This window comes from Notolepis coatsorum (genome assembly GCF_963971535.1).
Source record: "Notolepis coatsorum genome assembly, contig: SCAFFOLD_1041, whole genome shotgun sequence".
Classification (NCBI taxonomy): Eukaryota; Metazoa; Chordata; class Actinopteri; order Aulopiformes; family Paralepididae; genus Notolepis; species Notolepis coatsorum.
Window position 1 is genome coordinate 17511 of NW_028173657.1, and position 20901 is coordinate 38411.

General features: G+C 40.5%; 1 protein-coding gene across 1 annotated transcript; it reads right to left on the reverse strand.

The window, feature by feature from the left end:
* Positions 1 to 4196: 4196 nt before the first annotated feature.
* LOC311247734 (serine/threonine-protein kinase pim-2-like) lies at positions 4197 to 19005 on the reverse strand (the record flags this gene model as incomplete). Its single annotated transcript, XM_084338738.1, has 7 exons — positions 4197 to 4268; positions 11261 to 11337; positions 11699 to 11884; positions 12938 to 13070; positions 13904 to 14158; positions 15435 to 15526; positions 18867 to 19005. The coding sequence occupies 7 exons, from the start codon at positions 19003 to 19005 to the stop codon at positions 4197 to 4199; spliced, it is 954 nt and encodes a 317-aa protein (XP_084194864.1).
* Positions 19006 to 20901: the final 1896 nt, after the last annotated feature.

The following is a 20901-nucleotide window of genomic DNA, read 5'->3' on the forward strand; positions in this document are numbered from 1 at the left end:
TGCCTTTTGAGTATAAATAAAGGTTTGAAATGCAATATGGGAGGCCAGTTCAATCTTGGATATAACACACAATGGACCCACAGTTTGTATAACATATCAGAGCCATAACAACCTGGGAAGATAACAGAGGAGAGACTGAACCCTGCCATCAGACATTCTCCTACATTCTCTCCCTGGGGCACATCTTCTAATCAATGAAATAATTGTGAAATTAAACTGGAACCCCCTCAAGGACCCCGGAGGGCCCCCGAACCCCATTTTGAGAACCGCTGATCTGATAAACATATACGGCAGCGCCGGGAGCGGTCTTCTTGTTCCAAAAGGGTTTCTAAAATTAGCAGCTAAATCGGCAAGTAATGTACAGACAATGCACACCATGTTCATACCTTGCGCTATGAATTAGGCATGGGGGAGAGGAATTCCCATTAACCCTTCACTTGATACCCCCCCCCCACAGCCACCCAAGGGTCCACTCAGCCAGGTCTTAATAAGTGAACCCCCCCAACACACACACACACACACACACACTACTACACGCATACACTACAGACACAAACTACACACACACACACACACACACTACTACACGCATACACTACAGACACAAACTACACACACACACACACACTACTACACGCATACACTACAGACACAAACTACACACACACACACACCCACACACACACACCACCTGGCTAACGATCATATTGGAGGACATTAATAATGGATGAGGAGGAAAGTGGCCTCTCCCAGCAGGGAAGGGGTTATTAGTGTTGTTAATTAATTGGTCTTTCTGCTGCGCTGGTCTCTAGCCCGAGGACACGACGCTACCCTCCTATATTATATTCACCAGCGGAGACACGCGGGCGGGAGGGACGGGGAGAAAGAGAGAGATGTCAAGTGGGGAGAGAGAGGGGGGGGGGGAGAGGGAGGGAGAGGGAGACTGAGCGAGAGAAAGAGGAAGAGAGATAGAGACTTGATTGATTGATTGAAAACTTTATTAACAGATTGCAGAATGGGTACAATACAGTACAGCTCAATACACACAATTGTTAAGGGGATGCAGACCAGAGAAAGACTTTCGTCTTGTTTCCACCAGGGTCCCCCATTTTCAATTCATCAGGACATATATGACATGAATGAATGAATGAATGAAAACTTTATTTAACAGATTGCAGAATGGGTACAATACAGTACGGCTCAATACATACAATTGTTAAGGGGATGCAGACCTGAGAAAGACGTTTGTCTTGTTTCCATCAGGGTCCCCCATTTTCAATTCATATAGACATATATGACATACATGACATACAGATAAGTCAAGTCAAGTCAAGAGTTTTAATTGTCACGGCATACAGGTATACAATGAAATGCGGGTGGTCTTGCCCGCAACGATGTGCAATACAGTGGTACATATAATAGAATCAAAAGAAGAAACAACATTGTGCAGTAACAGATAGCAGGTAACATGGAGTGACATCTCGGTATCTGTACATAGTTATTTACAGCGCATGTGTGACATGCTAGTTAGCTTTGGTAGTGCAATACACTGTTCCTGTTACTCTAATTTAAAGTGACCTTTCCTTTGGCCATAAGTGTGCGTGTGTGCGACATGAGTGTGTGCCCGCTCATGTTAAAGTGTTAAGTGGCTGCTCGTGTGTGAGCGTGCACAGTGTGCGTGTCGTGTGTGTGTTCATGTGTGCTTGTGTGTGGACAGTCCAATGTTCTGAGCACTCAACGTACACCGTTCATGGCTCTGATGGCCTGGGGGAAGAAGCTGAGCCTAAACCGCTCTGTCCTAGTAGCTGATAGTCAGTACTGCTACATCTATACATTTATGACATACCAGATTTGCAAATACAGTACTGTTTGTGATACAGAAGGAGTCAAGAAAAGGGAGTATATACATTTGACGTAGAAACTGTACATTGGAGGTTGGGTGGGGGGGGTTGGGTACATTGGGATATTGACAACCATACTGGGTAATTTACATTGGAGGTGGTTGGGGGGGGGGGGGGGGCGGGGGGCACACTGTATAAACAAGTAACACTGTACATTGAGGGGGGGGGGGGGGAGACACTGTACAAACAAACACAATTGTACATTGAACTATTGACAAAACCATACTAGGTAAATGACTGTACATTGGAGGGGGTTGGAATGATTGGGTTAGGATATTTACAGGGGCCATACATGACAGATAGTCAGTACTGCTACATCTATACATTTATGACATACCAGATTTGCAAATACAGTACTGTTTGTGATACAGAAGGAGTCAAGAAAGGGGAGTATATACATTTGACGTAGAAACTGTACATTGTAGGAGGTTGGGTGGGGGGGGTTGGGTACACTGACTAAGCGAGAGAAAGAGGAGAGAGACTAAGCAAGAGAAAGAGAGCGACTGAGAGAGAGAGAAAAAGAGGGAGAGAGACTGAGCGAGAGAAAGAGGAGAGAGAGAAAGAGAGGAAGAGAGAGAGAGAGTGACAGAGAGACAATCGATTGATGAGAATAATAGAACTGACAGAAAGCAGGCAGCGCAGAGGGGCGTTATGACCACTAGATGGCAGTGTCTAACCACCGCAGACTCTCAACCCATCAACACAAGGGTCACAGAGGTGAACGGTAGATGCCTGTTAAAGGCCTACAGTCACAATAGCACACATACAGCACAAGGAGGACAGGGTTGTAGAGACTGACTTTGTTACTGCCGTCTTTATGTTATGGCGTGTTCATCTTTTTATGTTAAACAAGTCAAGAAGAAACATCACAATAAATCTTTCTGACCAATATAGAGGTCACTGGAGCTCTTTGAACAGTCAACAACACACATTTTTACACGATTTTTGCCTAAATGATATACTATCTTTTATCCTTGTGTCATCTAGGAGCAACAGAGACACAAAATACAATATCTACAACACTCTCAGGACCATAAGGATTCAGGAAATGTATAATATGCCTATACTATTTGTTGACAGAGTCTGGCTATGGGGCGTAAATAATGTGGTCAAGAGGCATGGTTTCTACCTTCAGCCTTTAATCGGCGTGGTTTATTATTTACATGGCAAGGCAGCAGTACATGAGTTCTCCTCTCCGTGAGAGGCAGGTGGGAAAGAGGTAGAGGGGGAGGAGACATCTCCTTAAATACTCTCCACCTGGTGGTAGCATTAGTGACTCCGTCTATAGCGCCCTCTAGTGGAAACAGTTATGTACAGTCAGTGGAAACAGTTGTGTACAGTTAGACCGTTACTTACAATCCTACATATAACCTCTAACTTTAACACTATTTCATTGTTACAGGTCATTGTGAGCCTTAAATTAGAAGAGCAGTATTAGGCTCCTATTAAAGTATACAGAACAGCCACTATAGTCTAGATCAGTGGTCACCAACCTTTTTAAGGGGATGCAGACCTGAGAAAGACGTTTGTCTTGTTTACATCAAGACAAACGTCTTTCTCAGGTCTGCATCCCCTTAACAATTGTGTGTATTGAGCCGTACTGTATTGTACCCATTCTGCAATCTGTTAAATAAAGTTTTCATTCATTCATTCATTCGTCAGCTTGTGACTGCAACTTGTTCCTGTTCGTGGACGACTCAGCCCTGCTGGTCTCTGACAAGAACAAGTTACATGTTGAAAAAACCCTCAGCTCAGAACATGGCAGAATCTGCACCTGGCTCGCTGATAACAAACTATCATTCATCATTACATATCATTACACCTGGGTAAAACAGAGTCCATTCTCTTCGGATCAAATAACAAACTCAGCAAAACCAACTGTTACAGTGGGTGACAATATTGTCACAAGGAAAGATGAAATTAAATACTGGGGTTCCATCCTAGAGGCAAATCTTTCCTGTGACAAAAAACACACGCAAGAGCCGTTCATGGACTTCTCGTCTGCCTTTGACACAATCCAACCACACCTCCTGTTAGCCTAAATGCAAACATTGGACAGACCCACACCTCATTCACTGGTACCACTCCTTTCTCAGTGACAGAGCCCGATCAATAACACTCTCTCCTCCCCTGTGACAAACTGCTGTATGAGCTCCCTGGTGCTGTTCACCCTCCACACCACAGGGCTGTGTGAGCCCCCTGGTGCTGTTCATCCTCCACACCACAGGGCTGTGTGAGCCCCCTGGTGCTGTTCACCCTCCACACCACAGGGCTGTGTGAGCCCCCTGGTGCTGTTCATCCTCCACACCACAGGGCTGTGTGAGCCCCCTGGTGCTGTTCATCCTCCACACCACAGGGGTCAGCAACCTTAGGCACGAGTGCCACCATTAGCATGCGGTATCTAAACCAATGGCACAATAGCAAGTGTGTAAGAGAGGAACCTTTAAAAAAAAAAATTGTGAATAAAGAATTTATTATTTAAAATATTCTTGCGGGTCTAAAATAAATGTTGTTGTTTACATGTTGCAGGGATGTATCCCCTCCCTACCTCCCATTTACCCGCATGGAATGCACCCGATTGGACATGCTGCTGCTCTAATGCGACATCTAGTGGCTGAATGTTATCTATAGCACCTTTACTGTCATAAGACATGTGGTTGGCTGTGTGAAACTCTGGGGCTAGATCCACAAAGAATGGATTGCATTTGGATTTGTGGATATGAAATCTTGCTAAAAGAATGATTACATTAGATTGATTGTATTGCCATTACATGTATTGATTTGAAACCAAACCAAACATTCTCTATAGGCATAAAGTGAACTCGTTGTGTGGATTTGACAACATAGGAAACAGAGACAACATCACTCTGAAATAAACGATGTATACCTCTGTTGTTATTTCTGGTAGACAAATGACTCTCGACTTGGACTTGAGCACATGTAGCCGGTGTGATCTTAACTGCGTTGTGTATTTCGTTCGACACCTGTTAAGGGATCGCCCTGAGTGGGAATTGAACCCCGGTCTCTCTGTACCGGGGCCGACAGCACAGACCACTGCACCAAGAGGTGGATCCACCTCTTGCTTCCGGGTCTGGATGCCTCTGGGGAGTGAGTTTAACTTGCAGTACCGTTTACTAACTGCGGTACCTCGGTTACACACTGATGGCGCGGACTTGGAGTTGGACTCGAGCATTGACTGCATTCAGACTCGGAAGGTGCAGACGAGGACTCAGACTTGTCAATTGAAAAATATATTGTAGCATCCTCGCCAGGGACGTGCACAGGACTTTAGAGGGGCAGGTGCTCAAAGGCTGAAAAGGGCACTACACTTGTGTGTATATATTAACCGAGCGAGCATAGCGCGCAAGCACGATTTTTAAGGCCCCTTTTCGGGCGGTGGGACCCCTTTTTATGCTTTTGGGGGGTTTTTGGTGATCAAATATTGAATATTGAACTATAATAATCAGTGCAGGAGCTCACTTATCCTTGAAAGACACTTTTATCACTGACTTAAAAGGCCCATACATCTCCATAAATGTTCAGGGGGGAGGGAATAAGTGCTTACCCTACAGACCCCAAGAAGTGCTGTATATTCTGTATTGTTTAATATAAATGCATTTTTTATTCCAATCCCGATTTGTATTTGAGATTCCCAAATCCCATCGGACTTGACTTCTTCGTGTCCCTCAATGAGTGTAATACCAGCATTCAACAGCGGTTTCTATCATCATCATCATCACCACCCACGCTATGCATAAAATATATAGGTCCGCGGAGAGGCACGCTGAGGAGGCCGTGGAAACTGCAATGGAATATGGGGCATCTCTCTCTCTTTACCTAATATTTTTATTCTATCCTGACATTTTTCAGTTGGAAGGGCAGTCTATATGCGTAACTGTAAAAAAAAAAAAAAAAAAAAAATCTTTTCAAAAAGGGCACTTTTTTGATGAGGCTAAAAAAGGCAGGTGCTCAGGCACCCCTTGGCCTCTATGTGTGCACGTGCCTGATCCTCGCTAATGAATGACTCACTCGATACATCTGTCTCAAGACTTTTAGTCCTGCATGTATCAACAAATGCGCATGTTGGTGTGAATTTATGTCTGTGCCATTATTACTATCATGGCACAGACATAATTGTGGAATATTACTAAAATGAGCTGTATGTGTATGAACTAGGGGTGTAACGGTACACAGAAGCCACGGTTTAGTACATACCTCGGTATTGGGGTCACGGTTCGGTACGAGTTCGGTACAACAGAAAAAAAATATTTATAATAATTATTATTAATATAATTTGTTTGTACTTTAAAAGAAAAATATTTATATATTATATTTATGATAATTATTATAATTATTATTATTAAATAGAATACTTTTCTATAGGCTTGCCGTGGTAATTTTACTGGTGTCATTCTGTGTTCAGGCATCCACTTGCTTACTGCCCCTTTAAACTTATCCTTGCTAAGTTTCAGTTTCACTTCCAGAGAGAATTTTACTTCACGACCAGACTGAACTAGAGAACAGATGACATATTACAACAATGGCAGAGGATTATTTGGATTTAAACACAGTGGAGCTCAGATGATCTGTCCGGAAAAGTAGGTTTCTTCTTTTTATTTGATTGTGCGCCTGTGAGTCCGGCGGGCCGCAGGGGAGAATGTTGATCTGTTTGTTGGCGCATGTGTGTGTGTGTCGGCGACGCATGTGTGTTTAACTTTCTTTCCATTGGTTTCATTTGGTTAACGTTATTGGGCGCACAAGAAAACAAAAGAAAACTGTAATGACCCTGCAGCTGTTCCAATTGTAAATGTGCCTTTCTCCTCCGTGCACTTTCACCGCTCTGAAGTCTGACTCGGTCCACACGCGCTGTTCTCGCACGGACCTCGCGAGTGCCTGCATGTGGGTGTTTGCGCTGTGGGGCGTATTCGTTGCATGGGTGCGCGTACCGCACCGTGACGGCCGTACCGTAAATTCACGGGACGAATACACCAGGGGCGGGACTAGGGGGTGGCTACTTGGGCTCAAGCCCTGAATGTTTTCTGAAAAGCTCAGAATCTACTTACATTTTATTTTATTTTTTATAATTAATATTATTATTTTTGGACAATTAATCATTGTTACATGAAAATTAGTTTGCACCAGATTTAGCAGAAGCTTATTTCCATCTGTAGTCTATCCAGCTGCTAACTGTATTTGAGTGAGTTAAGTCTTGGTGTTATGGTAGACTAAGACCTAAGCTTTAAATCACAATCAACAAGTTGACAAAAACATAATTCTTCCACCTTAGAAACATAGCTAAAGTACGGCCATTTATAAATCAAAAGGACACTGAAAACCAGATCCATGCCTTCATCTCAAGCCGACTCGACTACTGTAATGCACTGCTTACCGGCCTCCCGAAAAAATACGATGATAACTATTTTATTGCAATGCACTATTGCATTATTTTATTCTATTTTACTAACTATTTTATTGCACTGCACTATTTTACTTTGTATCAGTGATAATCAAACCGTAAACAAAGATGCCTAATAACACTTTCAGCGCCAGATGGCGCTGTTTACTGTTACTGTTGAAAGGCCAGCGCCTTTTAACATGGGGATACGTGGCTGTGTTTGCAGGCCTAAAGCTATATTATATATTATAGCTATGGATCTAATAATATAGTTGATTGTCATTGAGTTTCTTCTGGTCAAGATGCAAAAAACAGATCATTTTTCCATCCATACATTTCCATTTTATACCGTCGTGAATATGAGTGTAGTTTCAGGGTGGTCTGGTGTCATTTCCAAAATGCTTCGTAATGGCCGGCAACGTGTATTCTAGTAAACGCGTTATCGTTTCTTCCCTGGACTAGCTACTGTTCTCAAATCAAATTTAGATTATCGGTATTGTTTTTATCATGGATGCATGAAGGGTTGGGGGGGGGGCGCCCCTCCGTGCTTTGATCGCAACCAAGGGAACACGCCACACACACACATACGCCGCGATCAGCATGAAGGTATTTTTGGATCAACGCAATATTGATACCATATAGTCCTTACCTTGACCAGGATCTGTCCCGAAAAGAATATTCCAATTATCTGATCGCCATTCCAAGTAGTGATGTCGATCAAGGTGCCAACGTAATCCAGCATTGAACATGAACCCGACCCTTGTCGATGCATGCGTTATATAAGCGTTTGGCTTGACCGAGTAGTTAGACCCCGCCCGCAGGCCGCAGCTCGGCCCAGACACCAAGCCACATCGTTTCAAATGGAGTACAATAGCGGCCGCAAGGCGTTAGGCGGCGGTATTGGACTTTTGAGATCTCAGACCCATCCCCAGTGATAACACAGGCTGCCGGCATGTCTTTATGAATGGAAATATCGAATAAAAGAAACAGCGATGAAAACCTGACTATACTCTGGTTTTCGGGGGTCCTGGCGCTCAACGTTCGGCGAGTTAACCCTAGATCTTGGATCCCAATATGAAAAACGATGTCATTTAATGTTCTATGTCTTACCTTGACTTTGTCTATTTAGCTGCTATCTATTTTATGCTTTGTCTGCACTTTATGCATTGCTCTTGATCTGCCAATGTTGTGCTCATTTTATGCCTGTCTTTTTTTACTGCTGTGAAGCACTTTGAGCTGCAATTCTTGTATGAAAGGTGCTATACAAATACAGTGTATTATTATTATTATTATTATTATTATTATTATTATTATTATTATTATTATTATTATTATTATTATTATTATTATTATTATTATTATTATTATTATTATTATTATTATTATTATTATTATTATTATTATTATTATTATTATTATTATTATTATTATTATTATTAATTATTATTATTGTTTGCTTCATTAATTAAAGGGTGTGAATTTAAGTGTTCTCTAGTGCCTTTGGTCCGCTTTAAGGTGGTGGTATAAGTTAAAGGTTGTGGTGTCGAAGTAAAAAAAAATCCTATCCGGGCTAAGCCCCGGATCTCCTACAATCCTAGATCCGCCCCTGGAATACACGTACCGTTACACCCCTAGTATGAACCAAGCATCTCACTGTAATGTACCTGTACTTTATTCGTGACAATAAACTACTACTACTACTACTACTACTACTACTACTACTACTACTACTACTACTACTACTACTACTACTACTACTACTACTACTACTACTACTACTACTACTACTACTACTACTACTACTACTACTACTACTACTACTACTACTACTACTACTACTACTACTACTACTACTACTACTACTACTACTACTACTACTACTACTACTACTACTATATTATTAATCTCCAAATCTTTATTTTTTTTCGATTTTCAACAATAACATCAACAACAATAATAACAGAACAGTATAACATTTTTTAACAAATTCCAGTAATGATAGAAGAAAAGAGACAACAGTAGAAAAAATAATCAATACAGACGTTATTACATTTGGAGATTATAATATACAAAAATTAACTGCTCTACCTCTGAGCCAGTATTTTGGGGTACATTGAGGTATTGGTATACTTTGGGGAACTTTGAGGTTATTTGGGGTATTTTGTGATACTTTGTGATATTAGGGTATACTTTGGGGGATTTTGGGGTATTTTGGGGTACTTTAGGGTATTTTGGGGTACTTTGGGGTATTTCAGGGTACCTTGGGGTATTTTAGGGTACTTTGGGGTATTTTTGGGTACTTTGGGGTATTTTGGGGTATTTTGGGGTACTTTGGGGTATTTTAGGGTACTTTGGGGTATTTTAGGGTACTTTAGGTTTAGGTTTACTTTATTTGATCAAGGGGGACAGTGTACATTAATAAAACATTTTACAAATGTAAATGCACCCAATTTTAGCCAAAAGGCAAATTTCCTTTGGCAGTCCCCCTGCCAGAAGGTACAGGCTAAAATCCTGTGTGAAAAAAAGGTTAAAATAAGATAAATAACATTAGAATAAAAACACAACAAAAGCACATAGACATACAATAGGGATACAGGTCACAATACAGTCATGGACACAAGGACAGAGCACATCATGACATATTAAGAGACCCAGACATAGACAGACGCACCATATCCACACACACACATACACACACAGACACCTCAGTGTTGACAATGCTGGTTTTCAATGAGCCATTCCCTAACCCTGCACTTGAATGAATGATATGATGTGGACACACTAATTGTTTGAGGAATTGAGTTCCATTGGTGGGATGCTCTGTATGAAAAGACGGTCTGGCCAAATACACTTTTTGTAAAGGGATTGTACAGTCCCCCCTTGCCGCAAGAACCTCTAGTGTTCCTGGTTGAGGGAGACTTGAGGTTGATGAAACCGGACAAAGGAGGAGGAGCCAATCCACTTTATTTTAAAAACTAGACAGACGTTTTGATATAGTCAGGTTTTTCCCAACTGAGTAGATTATATTTTTTTAGAATGTGAGTGATGGTTATCAAGGTTATCAAACAGTATGTAATGTGGGAAAGAACCATTGAATGAAAATATAGCTTTGCTGCCTCAGTTGAAAGGAAGTTTCTTATGTACTTGAAAGTTTGATAGGCTGAACTTTACCTTATTGCAGACTTTTTTTATGTGATTTTTGAAGCTAAGGTTTGGGTCTATGTGTAATCCTAAATACTTATATTCTGATACTACCTGTAATTTCTGACCGGAGATGAAGATATCCTGCTCTGCAACTTCTCTGTGGCCCTTGGAGAATTTTGGGTATTTTGGGGTATACGTTGGGGTACTTTTGGGTATTTTGGGGTACTTTGGGGTACTTTGGGGGTATTTTAGGGTACTTTGGGGTATACTTTGGGGTATTTTGGGGTACTTTGGGGTACTTTGGGGGTATTTTAGGGTATACTTTGGGGTATTTTAGGGTACTTTGGGGTATACTTTGGGGTACTTTGGGGTATTCTGGGGTACACTTTGGGGTACTTTGTATACTTTGGGGTATTTTAGGGTATTTTGGGGTACTTTATGGTATTTTTTCTGGTACTTTGTGGTGATTAGTAGGACCCTATAGCGCTTTTATCCAAAGCGCTTTACAATTTGTTACTCACATTTGACCCATTCACTCACACATTCACACACCGACGGCAGAGGCAAATATTCAAGGTTCGCTGGACTTGACACACTGCCCGGGAGGAGCGGGAATCGAAACGGGAACCTCCGGATTGCCAGACGACTGCTCTAACTCCTTAGCCACACACCAACGGCAGAGGCAAATATTCAAGGTGCCAACCTGCTCATCGGGAGCAATTAAGGGCTTAGTGTCTTGCTCGCTGGACACATCGACATTCTGCCCGGGAGGAGCGGGAATCGAACCGGGAACCTCCGGATTGCCAGACGACTGCTCTACCTTCTTAGCCACTGTCACCTCCAGCTGGAGCCAGGGGTACAGCAACATGTCCTCTAAGGTTGGCCGGTCTGCAGGGCCTTCGGATAGACATTTCCGCAACATATCCTTGCATCCTGGAGGGCAAGCGAGAGAGAGAGAGAGAGAGAGAGAGAGAGAGAGAGAGCGAGAGAGAGAGAGAGAGAGAGAGAGAGAGAGAGAGAGAGAGAGAGATTTTGGTGAACATCTTTGCTGTGTGTAATATGTCTGCATGTACATTTACATGTTAAGCTCTTATCCAGAGCAACTATATAAGTGCTTAAGTGCTCCAGTAAAGTTTGCACAAATTCCAGTATTAGCAACATAGCAAGTAGGCAGAAAAGTAGCAATAAGAGCAGGTTAACAGCCCAGTCAACAGCCTGAGAACATGCGTGCGTGTGTGCGTGCGTGCGTGTGCCTTACCTTCGGATAGCGTGTCCTGAATGTAGCGATCAAGGGCGATCAAGGGGCCTACTTGACACGACTTGAAGGGGAAGCCACCATGCACCATGAGGTACAGTACCACCCCCAACTGCCACACAGTGAGCCCCACTGCTGTGAAGGAATAAGGCTTGCGATAGAACTCTGGAGGAATGTACTCACCGTTTCCTGAAGAGAGACAGGGAGAGAAAACAATATGAAGAGAGAACGAGAGAGAGAGAGAGAGAGAGAGAGAGAGAGAGAGAGAGAGAGAGAGAGAGAGAGAGAGAGAGAGAGAGAGAGAGAGAGAGAGAGAGAGAGAGAGAGAGAACGATATGGTGAGATGGGTAGTGAAGGTTCAGAACAGAACAGAGGATGGAGAGAGGGGTGGTGAAGGTTCAGAACAGAACAGAGGATGGAGAGAGGGGTGGTGAAGGTTCAGAACAGAACAGAGGATGGAGAGAGGGGTGGTGAAGGTTCAGAACAGAACAGAGGATGGAGAGATGGGTGGTGAAGGTTCAGAACAGAACAGAGGATGGAGAGATGGGTGGTGAAGGTTCAGAACAGAACAGAGGATGGAGAGATGGGTGGTGAAGGTTCAGAACAGAACAGAGGATGGAGAGATGGGTGGTGAAGGTTCAGAACAGAACAGAGGATGGAGAGAGGGGTGGTGAAGGTTCAGAACAGAACAGAGGATGGAGAGAGGGGTGGTGAAGGTTCAGAAAAGAACAGAGGATGGAGAGAGGGGTGGTGAAGGTTCAGAACAGAACAGAGGATGGAGAGATGGGTGGTGAAGGGCCAGAACAGAACAGAGGATGGAGAGAGGGGTGGTGAAGGTTCAGAACAGAACAGAGGATGGAGAGATGGTGGTGAAGGTTCAGAACAGAACAGAGGATGGATAGATGGGTGGTGAAGGTTCAGAACAGAACAGAGGATGGAGAGAGGGGTGGTGAAAGTTCAGAACAGAACAGAGGATGGAGAGAGGGGTGGTGAAGGTTCAGAACAGAACAGAGGATGGAGAGATAGTGGTGAAGGGCCAGAACAGAGGATGGAGAGAGGGGTGGTGAAGGGCCAGAACAGAACAGAGGATGGAGAGAGGGGTGGTGAAGGGCCAGAACAGAACAGAGGATGGAGAGGGGTGGTGAAGGTTCAGAACAGAACAGAGGATGGAGAGAGGGGTGGTGAAGGTTCAGAACAGAACAGAGCAGCATACCTGTAAAATCCGTATACAGTCCATCATGCCAAAGTTTATGAGCCTGAGGCGCGGGATGTCAGAACCGGTTTGTACCAGGATGTTAGCCAGTTTAATGTTCGCGTGCAGAACTCCTCTAGAATGGACCTCTGTTACAGCCAGAACCAGCTGCCTCATGAAGACCTGGAACACAGAGAGAGATGATGATGAAACAGAGAGAGAGATAATGTTGATGAAATATAGAGAGAGAATGATGATGAAATATAGAGAGATAATGTTGAGGAAATATAGAGAGATAATGTTGATGAAATATAGAGAGATAATGTTGATGAAATATAGAGAGATAATGTTGATGAAATATAGAGAGATAATGTTGATGAAATATAGAGAGAGATAATGTTGATGAAATATAGAGATAATGTTGATGAAATATAGAGAGATAATGTTGATGAAATATAGAGATAATGTTGATGAAATATAGAGAGATAATGTTGATGAAATATAGAGAGAGAATGTTGATGAAATATAGAGATAATGTTGATGAAATATAGAGAGAGAATGTTGATGAAATATAGAGAGAGAATGTTGATGAAATATAGAGAGATAATGTTGATGAAATATAGAGAGAGAATGTTGATGAAATATAGAGAGAGAATGTTGATGAAATATAGAGAGAGAATGTTGATGAAATATAGAGAGAGCGAACGAATGTTGATGAAATATATATATTATATATACACACACACACGCACGCACGCAAGCACGCACACACACACACACCTACACACACACACACACACACACACACACACACACACACACACACACACACACACACACACACACACACACACACACACACACACACACACACACACACACACACACACACACACACACACACACACACACACACACACACACACACACACACACACACACACACACACACACACACACACACACACACACACACACACACACACACACACGCACACACAACACAAACCACCTACCTTGGCTTGGAGCTCCGGCAGCTTCCCCCCTTTACTGTTGATGTAATGGAGGAGGTTGGTGCACGGGACGGGTCTCTCCAGGACTAGCAGTACCTCCTTCTCCAGGCTGTACCAGTCCAACAGCGCTACGGCTGCACTCTTTCCCGGCTCCCCTGACACCTTCAGCAGGAGCTGCACCTCCAGGGGGGCCTTATCCATTTTTGAGTCTGCTACCTGGGTGGTGACTCCGTACTTGGGGATGCGTTTTATCGCCACCTACAGGACAGACACAAACACACTCTTCTATTGTCTGCAGCACTCTTAGACAACATAATGTCAAGCAAACGTTGTGTGTGTGTGTGTGTGTGTCTATTCACTTTCAATATAATCAATTCAAAATGTAAACTAAAATTGACATTTACACGTTAACCCTTTCACTGCCACACGACAGAAGGTTAACCCTTTACTATCACACAACCGACGGTCGAACCGGCTGTCGTGTGGCGGTGAAAGGGTTAACCTTCTGTGTATTGTCGCAGTGAAAGGGTTAACCGTTTTTTTGCTAGTGCGGCAGTGAAAGGGTTAATGATGGGACATCCATTCTCATGTATTGTCAATAGGCTACATAATACAACCTGCTCGTGCCTGAAAGTGTTGAAATTAGGGCTGTCAGTTTATCGCGTTAATTAGATTAATTAATTACACAGCAAATTATCGCGTTATGAAAATTAACTCAAAATTAATTACACATTTTTTTTTTTTTTTTTTTTTTTTATAATATTTTTTTTGTATCTCATTCATTCCATAAGAATGTAGAATACACATTTACAGATTTTTTTTTTTTTTAATATGGTCCATTTGCATGTTCTTGGTATCTGATTCTAGTGACATCTATGAATCTCAGGGAATGTATTCCCAGTGTCAGAAATACTGTGGGCTACTGTAGATCCACAAAGAATGGATTGCACGGTGCAAGTTGCACCCTTACTTACAATTCATTATGAATTAAAAATGGGGGACCCTGATGTAAACAAGACGAAAGTCTTTCTCTGGTCTGCATCCCCTTAACAATTGTGTGCCGTACTGTATTGTACCCATTCTGCAATCTGTTAATAACATTTTCATTCAATCAATCAATCTGCGCGGTGATTGATTGAATGAAAATTTCATTTTGAGTAAATTGTAATGAACCAAATGAGAATATCAATACATTTTTTTTTATCTTTTACTGTGAATAACACCATGCTCAAATTGACCAGACCTGAAAAATCTAAGCAAATTAATAGATGGAAGATGATTTTGTAGATACAGTACTGAATTCTGCCATCCGGACACATGCAATTTGAAATATGATTATAGAATATAGAATATCAGGCATAAAATGGTTATGCGATTAAAATGCGATTAATTAGATTAATTAATTACAAATCCTGTAATTAATTAGATTAATTTTTTTAATCGCCTGACAGCACTAGTTGAAATGTTTGACTTTGAATACAAATCAACTTTCTATCATTGAACTGATCCCAACCCAGGTGTGTATATGACTCACAGGTTGCTTGTTGCCGCGATAGCCGGCAAACACGGCTCCAAAGCCTCCTTCCTCCAGAGTCTCCAGTTCCCCGTACCTGACCTCAATAACCTCTGAAACACACACACAATTTGTCATTCTACATGATCTAATCCTTTCTGCAACCCCATCTATGTATTTATTCATGTATGTATGTATGTATGTATGTATGTATGTATGTATGTATGTATGTATGTATGTATGTATGTATGTATGTATGTATGTATGTATGTATGTATGTATGTGTGCGTGCGTGCGTGCGTGCGTGCGTGCGTGCGTGCGTATGTATGTATGTATGTATGTATGTATGTATGTATGTATGTATGTATGTATGTATTTATTCATGTATTTATTCATGTATGTATTTATTCATGTATGTATGTATGTATGTATGTATGTACTTATTCATGTATTTATTCATGTATGTATGTATTTATTCATGTGTGTATGTATTTATTCATGTATGTATTCATGTGTGTATGTATTTATTCATGTATGTATGTATGTATGTATGTATGTATGTATGTATGTATGTATGTATGTATGTATGTATGTATGTATGTATGTATGTATGTATGTATGTATGTATGTATGTATTTATTCATGTATTTATTCATGTATTTATTCATGTATGTATGTATCTACCATTGGCTGGATGGATGCCAGCACGGTCCTCCGCCTCCTTCTCCTCCAGCTTCTCCTCCTCCTCCTTCTCATCCAGCTTCTCCTCATTCTCCTCCAGCTTCTCCTCATTCTCCTCCAGCTTCTCCTCCTCCTCCTTCTCCTCCAGCTTCTCCTCTGCCTCCTCCTCCTCTTTCTTCTCCTCTGCCTCCTCCTCCTCTTTCTTCTCCTCCTCTTTCTTCTCCTCCAGCTTCTCCTCCTCCTCCTTCTTCTCCTCCTCCTCCTTTAATAAAATATGACATTCTGTTATGACATCATGACATTGCGTTGACATATTTATAAAAAATGATGGTGGTAAAGTAGCCTAATCACACCCAGCAAGTTTTTTTTTTTTTTTATATATATATCCTCAAACTAAATCCTCAATTTGAATAAAGTGATTAATCTGATTAAATTAAGTATTTTTTCTTTTATTAAATAAATGTTCCAGCCCCAGACCCAGCCCAGAGAGAAGCCCCAGCCCAACTAAATCAATTAAATCAACTTTCTAATGAATATAACTCATCAGTTTCTTTTAATACTATAATATTAGTGTAGCCTAATCTTTATCTGCAACTGTGAAGAAAAACCCCATTGGTTTAAACAGAATGAATAGAAAAAATGTTATGTTTTTTTTAATAAAGAATTCGAATGTTCTAATGTCTTCTCGTACTCCTCCTCCTCCTTCTCCTCCTCCTTCTCCTCCTCCTCCTCCTTCTTCTCCTCCTCCTCCTCCTCCTCCTCCTCCTCCTCCTTCTTCTTCTCCTCCTTCTCCTCCTCCTCCATCTCCTTCTCCTCCTCCTTTAATTAAAAAATGATGTTATTTAGGTTGTATTATAATGGTAGCATCATACTATCAGAATAATAACATGTATGATGTTATTTAGGTTGTATTATAATGGTAGCATCATATTATCAGCATAATAACATGTATGATGTTATTTAGGTTGTATTATAAATTATGGTAGCATCATACTATCAGAATAATAACATGTATGATGATATTTAGGTTGTATTATAATGGTAGCATCATACTATCAGAATAATAACATGTATGATGTTATTTAGGTTGTATTATAATGGTAGCATCATACTATCAGAATCATAACATGTATGATGTTATTTAGGTTGTATTATAATGGTAGCATCATACTATCAGAATAATAACATGTATGATGTTATTTAGGTTGTATTATAATGGTAGCATCATACTATCAGAATAATAACATGTATGATGTTATTTAGGTTGTATTATAATGGTAGCATCATACTATCAGAATAATAACATGTATGATGTTATTTAGGTTGTATTATAATGGTAGCATCTTACCATGATGTTCTGGGTCCTCCTCCTCCCCCTTCTTCTTCTTCTTTTTCTTCTTCTTATCCTTCGTCTTCTCCTCCTCATTCTTCTCCTTCTTCTTCTCCTTTGTCTTCTCCTTTGTCTTCTCATCCTTCTTCTCTTCCTTCTTCTCCTTCGTCTTCTCCTCCTCCTCCTTCTCCTCATTATTCTCCGTCTTCTCCTCCTTCTTCTCCTCCTTCTTCTTCTCCTTTGTCTTCTCCTCCTTCTTCTTATGCTTCTTCTTATCCTTCTTCTTTTCCTTCTCCTCCTCCTTCTCCTCCTCCTTAAACAATTTTAAAAGAAAAAAGATAAAAAAAAAATTTATATCCTCAAACTAAATCCTCAATTTGAATAAAGTGATTAATCTGATTAAATTAGTATTTTTTCTTTTATTAAATCAACTTTCCAGCCCCAGCCCCAGCCCAGGGAGAAGCCCCAGCCCAACTAAATCAATTAAATCAACTTTCTAATAATGAATATAACTAATCAGTTTCTTTTATTACTATAATATTAGTGTAGCCTAATCTTTATCTGCAACTGTGAAGAAAAACCCCATTGGTTTAAACAGAATAGAAAAAAAAATTAAAAAAAATGTTTTAATAAAAGATTTGAATGTTGATTTAGAATTCGAATGCCAACGTAACGAACGAAGGTTCGAACGTTTGGGCTCAGCCCTAGTGGACACTCACCTTTCCACTGCTAGGCATCTTGTTTGAGAAATGAAGGTTTCAATCTATGTTGTTTAACAGTTGATATCTTCAGTCCTGTTTCAAAATGCACAATGATATCTTCAGAGAATTGTTAAATAGATACACAAATGTTCTAGAATGTTCTATTATGACATCATACTGTGACATCACAACATGACATCATACTGTGACATCACAAATGTTCTAGAATGTTTGATTATGACATGGAATGGATATCGCTAATAAAAGAAATAACGATTAAATAACGAGATTTCTCATCATTGGCACTCAACGCATGGCGGCCAACAAACGAGATTTCTCGTCGTTGGCACCCAATGTGTTATTTATGGTACTACATGGGGGGGGGGGGGGTCATCGATACAGCGATATATCGCAATATTTTGAGTGCCGATATTATATCGATACACTGACGCCAAGTATCAATATTCCAAAATTAAAGTAAAATTAGATAATGACAATAATAAATGTTTGGTGCAATAGAAATTAATGTGTGAGGTAAACAGACAGCAAACGTTATCTTATTAGATAAAAACAGGTGTTATAATTTATATATACATTTAGATTTTTTGCTGCAAATGTTGACAACGTTTTTCATTGGAGACATAATTTGCAGTTGAAAAAAGGTAATAAACAGCAATATCACAATATTGTGACTCTACTATCGTGATAATATGGTATCGTGGGGCCTCTGGTGATGCCCACCCTTAGTACTACAGCACTTGGGCGGTCCGTATCCCCGGGGTGGCATCCCCATGTGTGGGTGTGGGTGCATGCCCAATGGTGGTGCCCGATGCTGGTTGGAGCCTGGAGGTCCAGGGGGTGGCATGGGCATCTGAGGCATGCCTGAGTGTTTTACAAGCAGGCATAAGCAGGCATGAGCATCCATGCCCGCACCAGAGTTCTCCTTTAACCTTTAGGAAATTCATATGAAGCATGGTCATCAAAACTATTTCTTCCTGTACCTTCTCGACGCCCCTTCATTTTGATTTCAACTCCACAAACGGTAGCAACATAAAACATCGGAGATTCCATACTTGGTGTAGTAAGGCTGGAGGAGATGTGTGCATCAACAGAATCTTTCTGTGGGCTTGTCTTATAAAGCATTAAAGTTGTTTTGTGCCACGTTCGTCCAGTGGGGATTTCCTGAATAGACGTATCGTTACAAAAAGGCTCAACTCTTGGAATTACTTTTTCATTCACAAAATTGCAAAACTCATAAGGCAAGGCTAAACAAGGATTTTCTTTTCGATGCACACATGTCCTCCATGGATTATGTGATGTAATCACGCTAATTCAGAATTTTTTCCAAATAAAAGTCAACTTCTTCTATCGAACATATCCGTTTCCTGTAAACCTCAACTATCTTCAATGTTCTGAAGATAGGAGTCGTCAGCCCTGTCGGATAAACAGACGCTATAAATTGAAAAGTTATATAAAAGAGGGCTCTCCAAATATATTTTGAATTTTCTTTTTTATTTAATTTATTTTTTTTATTAAAAACTAATATGATAGGCAGCACATTCAAGTAGAACAGGCAGCTAGCAGTTGTGGACACTCACCTTTCCACGGCAAAATGGTAGGCTCATCTTGGTTGAGAAATACAGGCTTCAATCTACGTGTTTTAGTCGATCTGTTCCTGTCCTGTTACAAAATGCGCAATGATATTGAGATACTGAGATGAGATTTTATGCTTCAAAACTGAAGATTCCGTTGAGACATTCTGTTATGACATCATGACATTCCGTTATAGCATTCTATTATGACATCATTATGACATCATGAAATTCTGTTCTGACATTCTGTTATGACAAAAAAAATGTATTAACGGATAAAAACCAAGGATTTGTATAGTCGACTTTGATTGGCCAAACTAAAAAAATATTTAATAAAAATAGCATTCCATCGCAAAAAAAGTACACGCAATTTCTTTTTTACGTTTTTATTAAATGCATACTTTTAATTTTTTTTTTATTATTCCAGTTGGGCTCTGGGGGGGGGGGGGGTGCTTAATGTCCGATTTAATCTAAATCAAAATATATATATATAAAAACGTTTATTTTTTATTTTTATGAATTATATGTTTGACCTATAATAGTATTAATAATAATAATAGTAATAATCATAATAACAACAACAACAATAATAATATTAATAACAATAATAATATTACTTTACTACATAATTTTGAAAAGGAAATAAATATATAATTTCCATTTGTACAAATGCACTCAATAAACCAGATTATCCCACACCTGTTTGTTATCATAACATAAACCATCATTATAATAATGTATAGCTACGAGGTCATTGTCGCAAAATAATTGACCGACACAGAGTTTAGAATACCGAGGCGCCTCGCAACGTCAGTGAAGGTCAATTATTTTGCGACAATGACAGAGTATAGCTATACATTATCCCTTACTACATGGCTAACTTACTAACAATATACCTAATTCATTTTACACCATCAACAAGACGAGATCAAATGCAGAGGCAGTTGTTCTGTGGCTCTGTCAGCCCAAATAAAGTGATTATTATTATCGCCGGCAGCCGGCAGGTGTGTCTGATTGCACTGATGCAGTGTGTGTCAGTGGGCTTGATTGCTCCAGTTGCGAAAAGCAATAATCACCAGTGATTATTGTGCATTGCCCATGGCAGCGGTCAGTTATCGAAAAATAATTCACAGCTGTCAGGGGCTATTGACCAATCACAATCAAGCATTTCGGCGAATGTGAAA